At 37.9% G+C, this 17,838-nt stretch overlaps 1 protein-coding gene across 3 annotated transcripts in view; it reads right to left on the bottom strand.

Moving 5' to 3' along the window:
* Positions 1–17,838, bottom strand: part of IPO11 (importin 11) — a 220,575-nt gene that overhangs the window by 31,691 nt on the left and 171,046 nt on the right. For all 3 annotated transcript variants that reach the window (XM_063664841.1, XM_054488214.2, XM_063664844.1), the window contains 2 exons: positions 11,325–11,420; positions 1,275–1,359 (listed from right to left, as the gene is read on the bottom strand). In XM_063664841.1, the coding sequence (XP_063520911.1) occupies positions 1,275–1,359; positions 11,325–11,420 (181 nt within the window). The remainder of the gene's footprint in view (positions 1–1,274; positions 1,360–11,324; positions 11,421–17,838) is intronic.

Below are 17,838 nucleotides of genomic sequence, written 5' to 3'. Positions count from 1 at the left end.
CTTCTTGTTTAGATCAATTAGCCCATGGTACAACTGGTTTCATTATATGTTTTTCTGCTTAAAGTTACAGTTTCCAAGAAACTATCAATGATGTTAAATGAAGACTTATTATATGTACAAACACTGCTTTGGGGGAAGAAAAGTAATGATACTAAGAGTTTTAACAGTAATTTTTCAGTTCACAGACCCTGGAAATTTGTTAATCCAATTTCTACCGCTTTTCACAGATGAGGCAAACGGATCTACAAAGACAAGGTGACTTGCTCAAGGTCACAAGTAATAGTACAAAAAGGACTAGAATTCAGGTCTTAAAAATCCTTGGATGTTGTCCTTTCCTCTACACTATGTGCTAGGGAGATGATACCTAGCATAAAAGCAAAGTAAAATGAGTTAAATTCAAACAGTTTAAAAGAAAGCTCTCAGAGCAGTGCAATGTTAGCTATAAGCTAAGGATTAGGCCCTTGAGGGCTAATGTGCTGTAATGCGAGGTGTAAATACAATGATCAGATTAAAATGATAGCTAACTCTTACAGAGTAATTACTAGGTATCCATAACCATTTTAAATATTTATTTATTCTATCTATGAGGTAGATACAATTGTTTTCATTTTGCAAATGAGGAAAGAAGGTATAATAAAGTTAGTTAAATGATGAGGCCAGAAGACAAGAAAAGATTCCAAAAGAAAAGGGAAAAAATAGTTTCTTATGAACCTATTTTATATTTATGGTCAAAATAAATATTTAAACATTCAAGATTATATATAATATTAAAAGGCAAGATATTTTAGATATTTCCTTTTTTTTGTTCTTTTCCCCTTATCAGATTCCTCTGGTGAGAATTAGTGGTTTTTACAAGTTAGTGGTTAACTTAAGGGCATTTTTATAAAAGCCTGTGATGCAGATCAGCAAAAGTTCATGTGAAGATCTATAAAATAATAGGGAATGCAAGGAAATTTCAGTACATCTCCTCAAAACAGAAGAATAAACATTTCAACTTAAATAAGGTTTGCAAGTCACACACTTTCCATAAGTAAAACACTAAATCATCTGCTCTGCACTAAGATAAGCAACAGTTATTTCAGATGAAAAGTTAACCACAACTTTCTGTACTAGGAATAAAATGTATCTGTTTTAGGGTACACCTTACATTAATTCTGTAACATGGGATGGATAGATATATAGCTGGATGGACAAATAGACTATAGATATTTCTGAACCTACAGAAAATGATAATATATGGTTCTTAATTTTTAGAAGCTACTTTTATAACTTACCATCTTTTTCCTCTTATCTTGTTCTGTGGGTGGTTCTTCATCTTCTGTTACTTTTGGTTCCTCAAGATGAGACATCAACATACAGCTATAATAATTTTTTAAAAAACATGTTTTAAATAAAAATGTCTATAATACACTTAAAAATAAGTCCTTAAAATCACTAAGAACATGAATAATTCTATGTTCTTAGTTCTTCACACCAAAATGTGAGAAAAAGACTAGATAATTTAGATTTAAAATTTAACAAAATTTTTGAATTATGAAAAGATATCTCACTATAAAAAGGGCCACACTAAAACATTTTAGAGCATTTTACTTGGGCATTTCAAATACTAATTTATTTATACGCCACTTCTGAAACAATGAAACATCAGCTGACAAAGTAATGCATGTATATACTTTATATGTTATTTAAAAATGACATAAACTCTTAAAATACTTCTTTCCCCCATAATTTTCACATCTACAGAATTTTATACATGCAGTAATTTAAATATCACAAACATATTAATTATGTAACAATCTACCTTGTGTTCCAAATGACATTACTGTGCTATGAGGAACTTGTCCTGATAGCACTTGTACCTTCTGGGTAGTTATAAATCATTTTATTTTGAATATCTGCACCATGCTCTTTACTATTAGCAGAGACAACAGAAACAGTTTCCTGTTCAGTCAACAATGGTTCCAGGGGGACCAGAAATCAACACCGTCTAGTGAATCAAACTGATGGAACAAACCCCACTGTTTCCTAACTTGTAACAGGAGAATTCAGTAATTCATCAGCATGATCATAGGTTCCTAACCAATAAACAGTGGCAAAGAAAGTTTGGGTTCTCTTGTTTTGTAGCAAGTACAGGTGAAGGACAATTCCTGACACGGCTGTGTAAATAGCTTTTAATATAGAACTAACACAGGTGCTGATACCAGATCAGGCTCATTCTTGCAGTGGAAACAAGTGTCTTTCGTTTCCATTTCCTACCATTAAAAAAGCAATGTTTGGAGTGACTGCCTCTGATCCAGTCAGTGCCCACTGGTGGGATCAAAGAGTAAGAACTTTAGGCTAGAAATCAGAAGTCCTGAAAAACGGCAGGAACTCGATCCCTAACTCACTGCATGGCCTTGACCTAGGGCTGCAATGCTTTTGTCTGCCATGATATAATACAGTGTAGTACAAGTAGCTGGCCAATGGACTCTGACACAAAGTGAGAAAATTACATTACTCTATCAACCCAAAAGCTATTTAATAAAGTGAAGTGTCTTAAAAAGGTCTACATCCCAGTTTGTATTTTAGAACTGTATAATAATATGGGGTTTCTTTACACTAGCCAATTTATGTCTGTTGCAGACCTGAATTCTAACTGCAATGACTATGGATCTGCATGAAAGCATGCTTTATTCTGCATCAAATTCTTCCACTGCATTCCAAAATCTGTTAACTTACTCATATAGTGAATGCTCTCTGTTCTGCCTCCCTAAATTAAAAGATTTATCATATTAAGACTGGACATGGTGGCATACACCTGTAATCCCAGCACTTTGGGAGGCTGAAGCAGGTGAATCACCTGAGCTCTGGAGCTCAAGACCAGCCTGGACAACATGGTGAAACCCCTTCTTTACTAAAAGAAAAAATACAAAAACTAGCCAGGCGTGGTGGCAGGCTCCTGTAATCTCAGCTACTTGGCAGGCTGAGATGGGAGAAATCGCCTGAACCCAGGAGGTGGAGGTTGCAGTGAGCCAAGATCCTGCCACTGCACTCCAGACTGGGCAACAGAGTAAGATTCTGTCTCAAAAAAATAAAAAAAAAAAAAGAAGAAGAAGATTTATCCATTAATATTAGAGAATACTCTGGAGATACATATATACAGATTTTACTTCTTTCACTGACCAAAAACTAGACAAATAACAGAATACTGAAAAGCCCAAAGCTAAAACTGTCCTGCAGGAAAATTTCCAATTTAAAGTCAAATCTCATTTTGTTTACAAAGATTAAAGATAGACAATCACGCTTTACATAAAAGACATGTAAAAATTAATAGATTTCTAGTAAACTAAAGTGTGTAGACTGTACATGCAGTAATAGTTATACTAATAAAATAGTAAACACAACAGTTTAAAATAGGAATATCTAATGTGAATATAAGTGGCCACTGCTCCACTCTAAACTCAAGGCAGAAATCACCAAATAGATCCAGGCACTCCAGCCTGCTAAATAAGAATCTTTCTCAAGAAGAAACTTCAACCAGCTAAACAGAACCAACAGGTATTAGCATGAAAAAATGAAACCTTTTAAGTCATTTCTGGGTTTAAAGGTACTTGCAGTAATACCTTTCATTTAATCTATATAAACTCCGCCCTAAGTAATTCAGCCATTTTACAGATGAGAAAAGGCTGAATTTACAAACATTCACTGAGCGCTGATAAACAGTATTTTTCCTCAAAATTTTTGTTGTCTAAATGAACTTTACTCTACTTCAGGGTATCAAATTTGGATGCTTTAAAATTGCCCTTATTCTAGCACCTGAACAGAATAAGTGCAATTGTCTAAAAAAAAGCTTAGTTCCACTCTACCTGGAGCCCATCTGTGTGCACAGGAGGGATAGTTGGGGCAAAGGCCAAGTATTCCAGTCATTTTCTTAATGTCCAATATCAGCGATTCTCAAACTTGAGCTTTCAGCTCAACCACTTGAAGGGCTTTGTTAAAGCACAGTTGGGCCCCACTCCCATAGTGTCTAATTCAGTAGAGTTTGATGGAGCCTGAGAATCTGCATGTCTCACAAGTTCCTCTGTGATGCTTTCTCATCATTTCCTCCATCAGGTTGATGCTAATGTTGTTGAGGAAGTTGTGGGGGGCACACACTTTGTTAACCCCCATTCTATGTTAGGCCAAACCACCAAAACGCTTCCTACTTATATTTTTTTACCTCTGGCCTCCAATAAATTGTTTAATAATGATTTTTTTTTACTGCTATGTAACTGACTTTCAGCTGGGCTGATATAAGAAATGATTTATGGGCCAGGTACGGTGGCTCACACCTGTAATCCCAGCACTTTGGGAGGCTGTGACGAGCAGATCACTTGAGGTCAGGAGTTCAAGACCAGCCTGGCCAACATAGTGAAACCCCATTTCTACTAAAAATACAATAATTAGCCAGGCGTGGTGGCACGTGCCTGTAATCCCAGCTACTCGGAAGGCTGAGATGAGAGAACTGCTTGAACCTGGTAGGCAGAGGTTGCAATGAGCCGAGATCACGCCACTGCACTCCAGGCTGGGCAACAGAGGAAGACTCCATCTCAAAAAAAAAAAGAAAGAAAACAAACAATTTATGGGTTGTTTCACATAAGACAAAGCTGACACTGTTCAGTTGGTCTCTGCAGTGGACCTATATAATCAGCCTCTTTCCTAATTGAACCCTGAATCTGTCCAGTTATCCTCTTTTTCCATGCTACCACTGTTTCAGAAAAAGCTGATCCCAGCCCCGCAATGCCAGTAGTTCAATAAGCAATCATGGAGATCCCATTCCCTCAGTCAATGATTACTTTCAGCAGGAGCATGTTTAAGGAATTCTGGCCAATTAGACATAAGAAGACATCTAATGCAATGATTTCCAGAAAAGGATTGCCTTGATCTTAAAAAAGACATAAGGAAGAAGATTACTTATCTGTCAGTGGCATTGTCATGAACTGTAATGCCTAGAACTACTTTTTATCAATGAGGGATGGTAGCCTGAAGATGAGGTTAATACGCTGAGGGGATGGAGTAGAAAAAACCTCAGGCTTTGATGATGTTGCTAAGGCCACAGTAAGCTAATCCTGGAGTCACTTACCTACAGTCATTAGGGTATCAGAAACAACTAATTCTTTATTGTTTAAATGGACAGTCCTTGTATAGTCACTTATATAAATATTAACAAAAAATGCACTTCTGGGGTCAGGGCATGACACCCCAATGAGAAGAAATATTATGAGTCTCCCTCTCCTGTGTTAAATTACATTTAGCCTAAAGTTTCCTCCTCACACATTTTAAGTTCAGCCTGAAGGTCTCTTCGTACACAGTAAAGTGTAACCTAACTGGAAGTGTAGAGATTGTAACCTTTTCTTGTACCAATCAGAGTTTTAGCCAATCATAGGTGGCCAACTGTTGAACATGTGTTCAAATAAGGCAAATGCTGAGCTGTAACCAATCCAGCTGTTTCAGTATCCTATTTCCCTTATCTGTACCTCACTTTCCCGTTTCTGCTCATAAATATTATCTGACCAGGTACAGCCCTGAAGATACTGTGAACCAATTCTGGTTCTGGGGGCTGCCCAATTTGTGAACAATTCTTTGCTTAATCAAACTCTGTTAAATTGTATTTGTCTCAAGTTTAACACCTGATAAACCTACTTCCTTCTACTTGAAAATAATAGCCATGTAATTTCTAATGTTTCTTTTTTTATCCTGGTAATTAGAAAGCGTATAGCTAAGTTTTATATCCTGAAGCCACAGGTTTCCCAAATCAAGGTTTCTTATTTAAATCCCTTCAATCCTATGTTAATAGTTTTCTGTTATAATGAGCACAGGCTTTCTTTTGCACTGTCTCAAATCCTCTTACTGTCACTAGACTGAATATAAGCAACTAAATATTGTATATTAGCAGTAAAGACAAAGTGCCATGAAGAAACAGGGAAAGATGGAATGAATTCTTCCTGTAAGTCTGGAATGCAATTTTAGTGGTAGATATTTGCTAAGGAGGATAAGGGCTTGACACACCAAGGAGCAGAAATATTATTAGTCAAGCCATAAATGTATGGCATGTTTGCAGAATGATGAAGAATCCAGGGAGACAAGACAGAAAGCTGGTGTCTGAGTCAGCAGAGAATAGAGCCCCATTAACTTGATCCTGTAAGAAACTCAGCTTTTAATTTTAAGTGGGGCAGAACGGATCAGAGGGGGAAAACTGAAGAGAGACTTCCTAAGGAGGTCACTAGGATCTACACAAGTTAAGATAACATACAGATGTCAGAATCCAGGAACCAACATTTCTTCTAGTATTCTCTACTCTATTCTGAAGAGCCGTCCAGTGGGTCAATGTATTGAGTGAAGGAGAAAAAAGTCCTTATAAAAGCCAAATTTTAACTTTTAGAATCCCAGGCTGTTCTACTGGTCTGAGACCACTCACCAACATCTACCCCGCCAGTCTTCCTCCACAATGGACCGAAGTGACCTTTCTAAGTATAAATCTGATTATGTCCCTCCAGTGTGGAAATCACCAGTGGACCTCCACTGACTACAGAATACAGAATAGTTTCAAATAAGACTATTTCCTTTATACTTGGTATGTTTTGTACTTTCTAGCTATAACAACAATTTACGAGTCATTTTCTAATCAAATTTTAGTGCCTCTAGGCTTCTTAAAATGCTGGCTAAATTCTTTTTTTTTTTTTTTTTTTTTTTTTTTTTTGAGACAGGGCCTTGGTCTGTCACCCAAGCTGCAGTGTAGTGGTACAATCACAGCTCACTGCAGCCTCGATGTCTCAGGCTCAAGCAATCTTCCCACCTCAGCCTCCCAAGCAGCTGCTGGGACTAAAGGCGTGTGCCTGGCTGATTTTCAATTTTTTTTTTTTTTTTAAATAGAGACAGGGTCTCACTATGTTGCAGGGCTGGTCTCCAACTCCTGGGCTCAAGCGATTCTACTGTCTCGGCCTCCTAAAGTGCTAGGATTACAGGCGTGAGCCACCGCGCCGGGCCGCTAAATTCTTTCTTCCTTTTTACTTCCCAAACCTTGGTAAGGGACTGTCAATTTCATTTCCCAATATTCCTTTCAACAAAAATATTATTGAAGGAAATAAAAGAGAAATACTCTAACCAGACAAGCAGAAAGCAAAGAAGGCAAATCTCTAGCCTCATTAATATATTTTCTTGGCTCAATAAAAACTCTAGCTAAAAAAATAATAAAAACAAAAAACCAACCAAACCCCAAACCCACCAACAAAACCCCAACAAATAAACACATTCTTCAACTCTCAAAATGGAATTCTTCTTTCTTCCAAAAGAATTCATTTTCTGTATAACCCTGAAGAAATACTAGTATCAACATTAATAGGCAACCGCTGACTATCCATTTATCTTGGAAGATAAACTTTTCTAACTTTAAAAAAAGAGGGATCATTAGAAGGGAAAATAAAAGCCCATTTCCATTTTTTTCCACACAAAATGTTGTTTAAATTTTAAAATGCCTGTTCAATATGTTATGAGGACAAATCAAGGTATAAAAATAAGCATAGGCTACAGGTATAAGCACAACTATTTTTAAAAATTATATATGCATGTATATGTCACATGTCACCCCAACTGTAAACACCTTTCATTCCTCTTTAGCCATACCTACCTGTCCCCATTTCCTGCTAATCCTTCCTCCAAAATATATCTCAAATTCATCTCATCACCACTCACCAGGATAAGACTACTTTAACAGCTACCTAAATGGTTTTCCCACTTCCACAGCAGTAGGTTCTCATTTAGTGTATATGAAACATCACAGTTTCTGTTTGCAATGCAGATTCTACTGTGTGACCCCCAAAGATTCTGATATAATGAGTCTGCACTGAGGAAGAAGAATCTGCATTTCTAACATGCATCCCAGGTTGTTCCACTGGTCTCAGACCACTCACCAACATCTACCCCTTCTGTCGTCCTCCACAATGCATCAAAGTGACCTTTCTAAGTATAAATCTGATCATGTCCCTCCGGTGTGGAAATCACCAGGAGACCTCCATTGACTACAGAATACAGACCACAGTTATTTGTATTTCACAAAGGTTACTTAACTAGTTGGCTCCAATCCACTACATATCCTTAAGAATGATTCTCAGTTTCCCTGGACTCCTTTCTCTCTTGCACGTGGTATTTCTCCACTGGTCCCTGTCTCCCCTTCTAGGTTGTGGGCTCTCTCAGGTAAGAGACTCAATTGCTTCCTCACACTACACAGTGCCTGGCGTAAACAGTTTGAATAAAAAGACGATCTGTCAACAAGGCTTTCTTAGTGTGATGGCTAATTTTGTGTCAACTTGACTGAGATACTGAGTGCCCAGCAATCTGGTTAAACATTACTCTGGGTGTATCAGCGAGGCTGTTTCTGGATGAGATTAGCATTTGAATCTATAAACTGGGTAAAGCAGTTTGCCCTCCCCATGTGGGCGGACCTCAGCCAATCCACTGAAAGCCTGAATAAAACTGACTGGATGAGGAAGAATTCATCCTCTGGCTGCTTCAAGCTGGGACACTGTACTTCTTCCATCTTCAGAGCCAACCAGTTAAGTAACCTTTGTGAAATACAAACAATTGTGGACTGTATTCTGTACTCAATGGAGGTCCACTGGTGATTTCCACACTGGAGGGACATGATCAGATTTATACTTCAGACTTACACCATGGACTCTCGTGGGTCTTAAGCTTGCTGATGGTAGATTTTGGACTCCTCAGCCTCCATAATCATGTGAGCCAATTCCTTACAATCAATTTCTTTATATATATGTATTTTTGTCTCCTGTTGGTTCTGTTTCTCTGGAGAACCCTAATACACTACTGATGTAGGTGAAGGAAATAGAGTTTTCTTCCTTTTTTCCAATTCACTCAGTTAAGAGACTATAATAAGAATTCAACAGAACCTGAAAGATTAACTTTTTTGAATAAACTGTTTAAATAAACAGGAAGGGGAAGTTGAAAGCCAAGTTAGCTACATAAGTATGTATTTTATGTTTCTCACACAGGCATTTCTGAAAGTTTATTTATGCCTTATAGTCTCATGGACTGTAATTTATAGAACTCTATTTAATTCACAGAATTACAAAGTAGGAAGATTTAATAGAGATCTAGTCTCACCACTCTTAGAAACAGAGACACAGAAAAGTGTATCTCTTGGTCATTTATTTCTCAACTGTGTTTCTATATGCAAAGTACCACCCCAGAATAAAAAGAAATCACCAAACAATTCTGGGGATAAAAGAAACCAGTGGTCAGATATGTTCCAGCTACTCATCAATACTAATGCTCAAGTCTAGGCCTTTTAGCTGGGATCCTAAAACTGGTTTGTTTTCCTTACTTCCAACATATTCCCTCTTCCAAAACAAAACTTTTTCTTCATGGCTGAGCTTGGCACATGGAGACCTTGACTCATCTTGACTCTTCCACAAATCTGCTGTGTCACTCTACTTTTTTTGTTGTTGTTGTTATTTTTAGTAGAGATAAGGGTTTCCCCATGTTGGCCAGGCTGGTCTTGAATTCCAGACCTCAAGCAATCTGCCTGCCTCAGTCTCCCAAAGTGCTGGGATTACAGGCAGGAGCCACTGTGCCCAGCTAACTTTTCAGAGCCTGGATATCCTGATTTTTAATTCCATGAGACTGCACTAAATAATTTCTAAAGTTTCTAGTAACTTTCAGATTCTTACCTCTTCCAGTTAAAACATGTTATAATTTTGTTCTACTTCCTACATCTCAACCCTTATCCTTCCCTGAAGACTGTAACACATAGTGCCTTTTTTCTTTCCCTGATTATTAAAGCAAAATCTAGAATTGTATTGTTTGGTGTGCCCTGCACAAAACAAGATATAACTCTCTGTATTGATTACTAGTGTTTTAACTGTGCTATCAGCCATGTCCTCCCCTCAACTAAACTGTATACTCCAAAGAGGACAAAGGAACATCTGATCATATCCTAAATGTTTCACATAGAGTTGTAAACTTTGTCACATACTATGTATACAATTTACAGTCATGTGCCATTGACATTGTTTGGCTGTGTCCCCACCCAAATCTCATCTTGAATTGTAATTCCCATAATCCCCATGTGTCATGGGAGGGACCCAGTTAGAGGTAATTGAATCATGGGGGCGATTACCCTCATGCTGTTCTCGTGCTTGTGAGTGAGCTCCCACGAGATCAGATGGTTTCATAAGGGGTTTTTCCCCTTTTGCACAGCACTTCTCCTTCCTGTCACCACGTGAAAAAGGACATGTTTGCTTCCCCTTCTGCCATGACAGTAGGTCTCCTGAGGCCTCCCCAGCCCTGCAAAACTGTGAGTTAAATTAAACCTCTTTCCTTTATAAATTACCCAGTCTCAGGCAGTTCTTTATAGCAGCGTGAGAATGGACTAATACAGCCATAAACCCTTACATTAACTTAAAAAGAAAAAAAAAAAAACCTGCCTACATTGAATACTTTCTTGTTTTTGGTTTGTAGTCTCAAAACATTTGATGTTTCCACTTCATACAAACTCCAGTTTTCTCAAAAGCTAAGTGACATATCAGACACATTATGTTAATATGCTTAATAAGATTCAACAACATAAATCTGCTATCCATATTTTTCAACAAAATATGATTCAAGTGACAATCTTTCCCATTTGCTAGAGATGGCTTTATAAACAGCAAAATTGAAAAAAAGAGCATGCTCAGAACATACCAGGAAAAAAACTTCTGGGCTAAAATATATTTGAAATTTTAAAAACTTAATCATCAAACAATGATTAAATCAAAGCAGCTCAATACAGGTTGTCGCTGTAACATAATAAAGCTGATACCAGCCAGGCATGGTGGCTCATGCCTGTAATCCCAGCACTTTGGGAGGCGGAGGCAGGCAGATCACTTGAGGTCGGGAGTTCAAGACCACCCTGACCAACATGGAGAAACCCTGTCTCTACTAAAAATACAAAAAGTAGCCAGGTGTGGTGGTGCATGCCTGTAATCCCAGCTACTCGGGAAGCTAAGGCAAGAGAATCACTTGAACCTGGGAGGCGGAGGTTGCGGTGAGCTGAGATCGTGCCACTGCACTCCAGCCTGGGCCACAAGAGTGAAACTCCGTCTCAATAAATAAATAAATAAATAAATAAATAAGGTGATACCAAGATCAAACAATAAATATTACAAGCAAAATAACAAAAACGTTTCTGTATAAAAGAGAAATTATAAAACTTTCATACTGTGCTTATAGAGTGATGGTGGAAAAAATCATGCAGCATGTATTTAATTATCCCCCAAATCCAATTATGATTAATTAAATAATGCACCTACTCTTTATAAGTTCCTGTTTCAGGATCTTCCGTCATGACATCATGCAGGCCTTCCACTGAAATGTTTATAATCCCACAGAATTTATCTTGGATAACACTAGAATAAAAGAAAAGCAAAAGAGGTTAACTGGAATACTAGAACAGGTTAATTCTTTTTGTTTTTTTTTTTTTTCCTAAACATCCTCTTGAACATGAAGAGAAATTTCAGCTGTGAAATACAAAAGAAACTTTCAAAATCTATTTCTTATAACAAAAAGTTTATCTTTGCCTATAACATTACAAAATTCTTTTTCACTAATTAGTATGTTTAAATACTAGATGGATAGATTCCATAGTAACGGAATAGTTTAATATTCTTAGATTTATAACAGTCTTATATTTACTTATATAACTACAAAGATAAAGACATAGAGTATTGACAAGTAAAAATTTCTGCTCTTCTAATGACACTGTGAAGAAAAAAGACATGCCGAATTCTGGAAGAAAACATTTGTAAGACAAATATCTGGTAATGCACTTGAATCTAGGATGTAAAAAGAACTCTGAAAACACAATAAGATGAAAAATAATTTCAATTTAAAATAGGCATCAGGTGCAGTGGTGCAAGCCTGTAGTCCTAGCTACTTGGGAGGCTGAGGCAGGAGAATCTCTTGAGGCCAGGAGTTCAAGACTGCAGTGCACTATGATCACACTTGGGAACAGCCACTGCTCTCCAGCCTGGACAACACAGAGAGACCTGTCTCTTAAAAGAAACAGAACAAAAACATTTTTTTTAAAAAAGGCAAAAACGTGAACAGACATTTCACCAAAGAAGATACACAGATGGCATGTGAGCATCCTAAAAGGATGCTCAAAATCATTAGGCATTAGGGAAATTCGAATTAAACTGCAATGAAATTTTTAAAAATTTAGTGTTTTTTAAATTTTTATACATTAAGGGGGTAAATCTATAAAAGTACAGACTTTACAGACTTTTATAACATCCAAGAAGGAAAACAGGCAGGCAGTAACACAGACAGAATTTTCAATTAACTTTTCAAAATAGTTATCTAAGCTAAAATTAATGATGCAACACTTTTTAATAATAGCAATCCCAAGACAGAAATGAATCACAACCTTAATCACCTTAGAATTTTCTCAGATCCAACCAGACCATAATTATGCTATTTATACATGGTACCTAATTAATATTTAAAGTCATTCTTGCATTATTATATTTTAAATACAGGAATTAAGTCAAGTTAGGGTAATTTAAGAGACTAAACAAGTTTTTAGGCACTAAAACCCACAACCAAATAAAATATTCCCTTAACTGTATTTATCTGCTTATATCATCCAACAGGGTTAAGCAAAGAACAACAATTTATTGAAATAGCCAAAGGAAGAAACAAGCCCTGATTTATTAGTTTTAATCCAGAATTTCTACAACAGTAGAGACTACAACAGTAGTAACATTAAAAAAAATAGTTTTCCACTTTCCCTACCAGAGGAGGAAGAGCTGACAACTGGAATAGCCCCTGAGCAAGCAACAAACTTAGCTGAAAGCTGCTACAATTGGCAAGCAATAAAGACTGAGATGGTGGAGCGTCCCCACAGCTGCTAGCAGCTAAAGCCAAGACTGAAATCCAGAACTTTATACTGACCAAACCCAGAGGGCAGTGTTCCAGGCTTGACTGGAGACGACTTCGACCTTACTGTGCTGAGAAACTGCTTTCAGAGGGCTTCCACTGAGCCCACAGCTCATCTTTTGGAAGAAGTCATCTCTAGCTACTCTCAGTTTCTAGGCTTCCCAGGACTCCCATCAGCCTACCGCAATGCAGCTTTTGACCCTACTACTCCATGGACAGATGACATCAATTTTTGAAATCTAGAGGCCACACTTCAGTCTATCTCATGAGATATCTCTGCTGGGTGGACACCACTGGTCTCCCTTCCTGAAGACTCCGCTTCTTTGGCTTCTGTGAACTTAGCCTCTTCTGGTCACTCTTGTTCTCTGGCATAGACTTCTCCTCGGGGGGGCCCTTCAGCATCATTATTGCCCAGGGCAGTAAAAAGAACCACATAAGGGAGTATGATTGTTGGTGAGGAGCCAAGATCACTCCACATCAGAAGAGATGGTAGCAGCCTGAAATGGTTTGGTGGCCATGGGAATAAAGAGAAAGGGGTAGGTTTGACAGATGTTTAATGGGTAAACATTACAGGATTTGGCAACTAATTGGCTATGAAAGATAAATGGGAGGAAAGAGTCTAGGATGACTGTTGGGTTTCATCTTGGATGGGTGACTTGACTAGATTGGTGACTTCGGCTCAATCCAATAGGGGATACAAAGAGAGCAAAGACATGAGAAAGAAGATGATGAAAGTGGTCAGAAGATGAGAGGGTGACCAACAGCACCAAAAGTAAAGTAATCAGATAAATCAGGTTCTAAGCTGAGGAAGGGGAGTGACAATTCTTTCAAGAAGCTTGTCCAGGAAGGGAAACAATAGGGTAATAACTAGAGGGAGTGCAGGGTTGAAGGGGTGTTTTTTGGCTGAGGGAAATGGACCGGTAGAGGCTGAGCAGCTGAAAGTGCAGGTGCCAAAGGGGTGGCTGAAGGAGCAGGATCCCAGAGATGGGATGAAGTGGGATCATAACAGAGGCAGGGCTGAACACAAAGATATCTTCGTACACGAGGCAGCAGGACACAGATGTACACACTCCCTTGGAGGCACACAGTGGGAAGCAGAAGTTCCTGCATTTTGAATTTTCCTCCCTCTGTGAATTAGAAGGTGAGGTTATGTATTAGGCATGTGGGTGAGTAAGCAGTTGGAGCCAAGTGGTCAATGTTTGTAATAGAGGGTCTTGACCAAAGACAAAAAGATTGCTCAATGGCACTGAGGTCCACCTGCAGTTGAATGCCCTAGATTTGTAACAGCCCCAATCTGTACACTTCTATCATTTTTAGTTGCTATATTTTACACCCCAAGCAGATATATGTAGGGAGAAACTGAGTCAGGCAATTCAGGCTTGGAAGCTTGTAAAGCTGGTAGAGTTTGAGGATGAGAGGTTTAAAGAGCTGAGGGTATGAATGAGAAGTCTGAGTTGACCACAGGGCACCTGTTGGGTCAGGTAGAGAATTGGGGTTAAAAGTGGAAAAAACAAACAAAAACCCATAACACCAAGTGCAAACATCAAAGTTTATGCCAGGCATGGCGGCTCATGCCTATAATTCCAGCACTTTGGGAGGCTGAGGTGGAAGAGTCACTTAAAGCCAGGAGTTCAAGACTAGCCTAGGCAACAAAGTGAAACCCTTGTCTACAAAAAAGAAGAAAATTAGCTAGGGGCAGTGGTGCACGTCTGTAGTCCCAGCTACTCAGTCCCAGCTGAGATATGAAGATGATCGCTTGAGGCCAGGAGTTCAAGGTTGCAGTGAACCATGATGGCACCACTACACTCCAGCATGGGTGACAAAGCAAGACACTGTACATTAAAAAAAAAAAAAAAAAGTTTAGTGGTAGAGAGTAAGAAAACTGGAAAATGTGAAGTTACAATAAGACAGGATATTAGAGTTTTGAGCATGATCACAAGGGAGGAATGTGTGGTTGAAGTGGAAGTGCATACAGATTTGAAAAACATCAAGACCAACTGTAAGGCCACGCTTGAAAACATTCAGGGTGGCAGAATTTGGGATGAAGACTGCAAAGCAGATTCGAGGCCTCGGTGACTCCTGCACAGTGATTGTGAAATTGCTAGAGAACACACAGAGCTGGTGAAGTAACCAGATGGCAGAGGCCTTCTGACCCTTTCCAGACCTCATGAAAGTGGCTGAAACTGTGGTCAGCATCAGGGCCTCAAATTGTCGCTCCACCAGTGACTAGCTACATGGCCTTGGGCAAGTCAATTTAACCTCTCTGTGCCTCACTTGCCTTATCAGTAACATGGAGGCATAATAGTATCCACAAGTAAAGTGCTTATAACAAGGCCTGCCACATGTACCAGAGCACTACTTAAATGTCAGCATCATCACCATTTCTCATTTGAACAATGAGGGGGTTAACAGTCTCTAAATCTCTTAAACTTTTTCATGTCAGTATCCTTTTGCATTCTTAAAAATTGTTAAAGACGCCAAAGAACTTTTTAAAAAATGTATTATAACTCAATATTTTTATATTAGAAAACTGAGAAAATACTTTAAAAATACTTATTCACTTAAAAATGTAATAAACCCATTACCTAGTTAAAAAAAAAAGTTTTCCCCTATAGATATTTTCCAGGACATAGCCTGCAAATACTCTTGTCGTTTAAATGGAAACATATATCCTTTCTACACAGTAATTCTGCATGGTCATGGAAAAGTATACTAATAAATCTAGCTCCCCTGAAAAATACTGGCAAGAAAATAAGCTAAAAAACCATAGTGGAAATTCACTATCTTAAAGTGAAAGTTGAATTTTTTTTGCATTCATTAATGATCCTTACAAAGGCTTTTATATACTAAACCATTCCCCTGATTACCTGTCTTTTCTTTTCATTTTTTGAGTGCACACACACACACAGCAGCGCCACCCTCCTCCAACAAAACCATTATCTTCAAGACTATAAGGAATAACTAAAAGGATCTATATGTAATGGCATGAGAAGAAACTGCCATCCTGTGTGATTTTGCTATAAAAAACAATGCCCAATGAAGACATACTAAGCTTCCATGAAAAGGAGATGATTAAGGACTGGTACAGAACTGTCTGGAAAAAAAAAATTCAGCCGAATAAAAATACTTGGTTTGAATAGTTACTTAAAAAGTCACTTGACAATTTTTTTTTCAAGTGATAAAAGGAATTTATCAGAGAATTGGTAATTATGGAGCTAGCACCATTGTAGATATTGGAAACTGATGAAAATAAAGCTATACATAATTACAAGGTAATCATGAATATATATATATATATATATATTTTTTTTTTTTTGAGACTGAGTTTCACTCTTGTTGCCCAGGCTGGAGTGCAATGGCGTGATCTCAGCTCACCACAATCTCCACCTCCCGGGTTCAAATGATTCTCCAGCCTCAGCCTCCTGAGTAGCTGGGAATACAGGCATGTGCCACCATGCTCAGCTAATTTTGTATTTTTAGTAGAGATGGGGTTTCTTCATGTTGGTCAGGCTGGTCTCGAACTCCCGACCTCAGGTGATGAAGATATATTTTAAGAACAAATCAAAAAGGCCAAATCTGTTCATGTTACCGAAGTTATTTGAAAAGGTAATTGTAGCTTGGGATTAAATTCCTGGAAAAGTCTTGTATGCCACACAGCTCAGATCAAAATGAAGATAAAATGCTCTGGAAAACAGTGTTACATGATCAAAGGGAATTTTGACTGATAATGATGAAGACACCGATGTCAAAGTTTGCAAGAAGCATTTGAATACAACTGTATCATGAATAAAAGAAAAAAAATTTTCTGAAGCAAAATTTCACATTTAAAAATACATATGTGTAATTAAACTAACAACTTCATATAAACACGTTTACTATTTTATTACAGCTTTATAATAATAATGTATTACAGTTAACCAAAAAACTTTATGCTCAATGACCTTTCTCTAAGCTCTGGAACCCTAAGTACACTGGCATCTTTCTCATCCACTCTTGGCACTCTCACAATCATCTCAAAATTAAGAGATCCAACATCAAACTTATGAGTGCCTCCCCAACAAAAACAAGGAAACCAAAAACAGAGAATCAAAACCAGGCTCTCTTCCTGTTTTCCTTGTCTGAGTAAAAAGCATCTCTATCAACCCAGTGACTCATGCTAGAAACCAGGGATTCAGTTTTGACCTTTCTTCTCATTTACCCTTCCATTTACTCAATTCATCAACAAATTCTGCCAAATTTATCTCTGAAATTTTTCCTTGTTTCTACTCCTCTATATTCCTACTATTAACACTGTGCAACAAGCCAATTTTGTCTCGAGTTTACAGTTTAAACTACTGCCTACCTTTCCAAACAAGGAAACTACCACTCTTGACTTCCTCTAATCTATTCTCTATACGGCACACTAGAATGCTTTTACAAAATCTAGTATCTTTTCCTTGCTTTAAAGCAAAAGTTTATACCTTTCAATAACTTTCCATTACACTTAAAAATCCAAACCCTTAATCCTAGTTTACTCAGCCCTATATATGACCTGGTTCCTGCCCAGCTCTCTGACCTTACCTAGCCTCACATTGTTCTCTACCTTCACGGGCTGTCTTTGATTAACACTTTCTAGTTTCTGGGCTTTCACAGGGGCTTTCCATCTGCTAGGAATTGTATGGCCTGGATTTACCTGGTCAGTAGCATTTATAATAAGACTACAACTACAACAACAACACTGCCGGTATGGTCCTGATTCTAGACAATGGTGTTTAAGGATGCTTTCATAGATGAGAAGCAGGTAACTGAGGATAAGGGAGTTTTGAAAGCCAAAGCTTGAGGAAACTGCACTACAACATAAAAACGTTTGCTCCTCAGCGTCTCAGACAAAAATACAAACTTATGTAT

Source organism: Pongo pygmaeus, chromosome 4 (assembly GCF_028885625.2).
Source record: "Pongo pygmaeus isolate AG05252 chromosome 4, NHGRI_mPonPyg2-v2.0_pri, whole genome shotgun sequence".
In the NCBI taxonomy this organism is placed as follows: Eukaryota; Metazoa; Chordata; class Mammalia; order Primates; family Hominidae; genus Pongo; species Pongo pygmaeus.
Note: the sequence above shows the minus strand (reverse complement) of the source record. Positions and strands in the feature narration are given on the sequence as shown.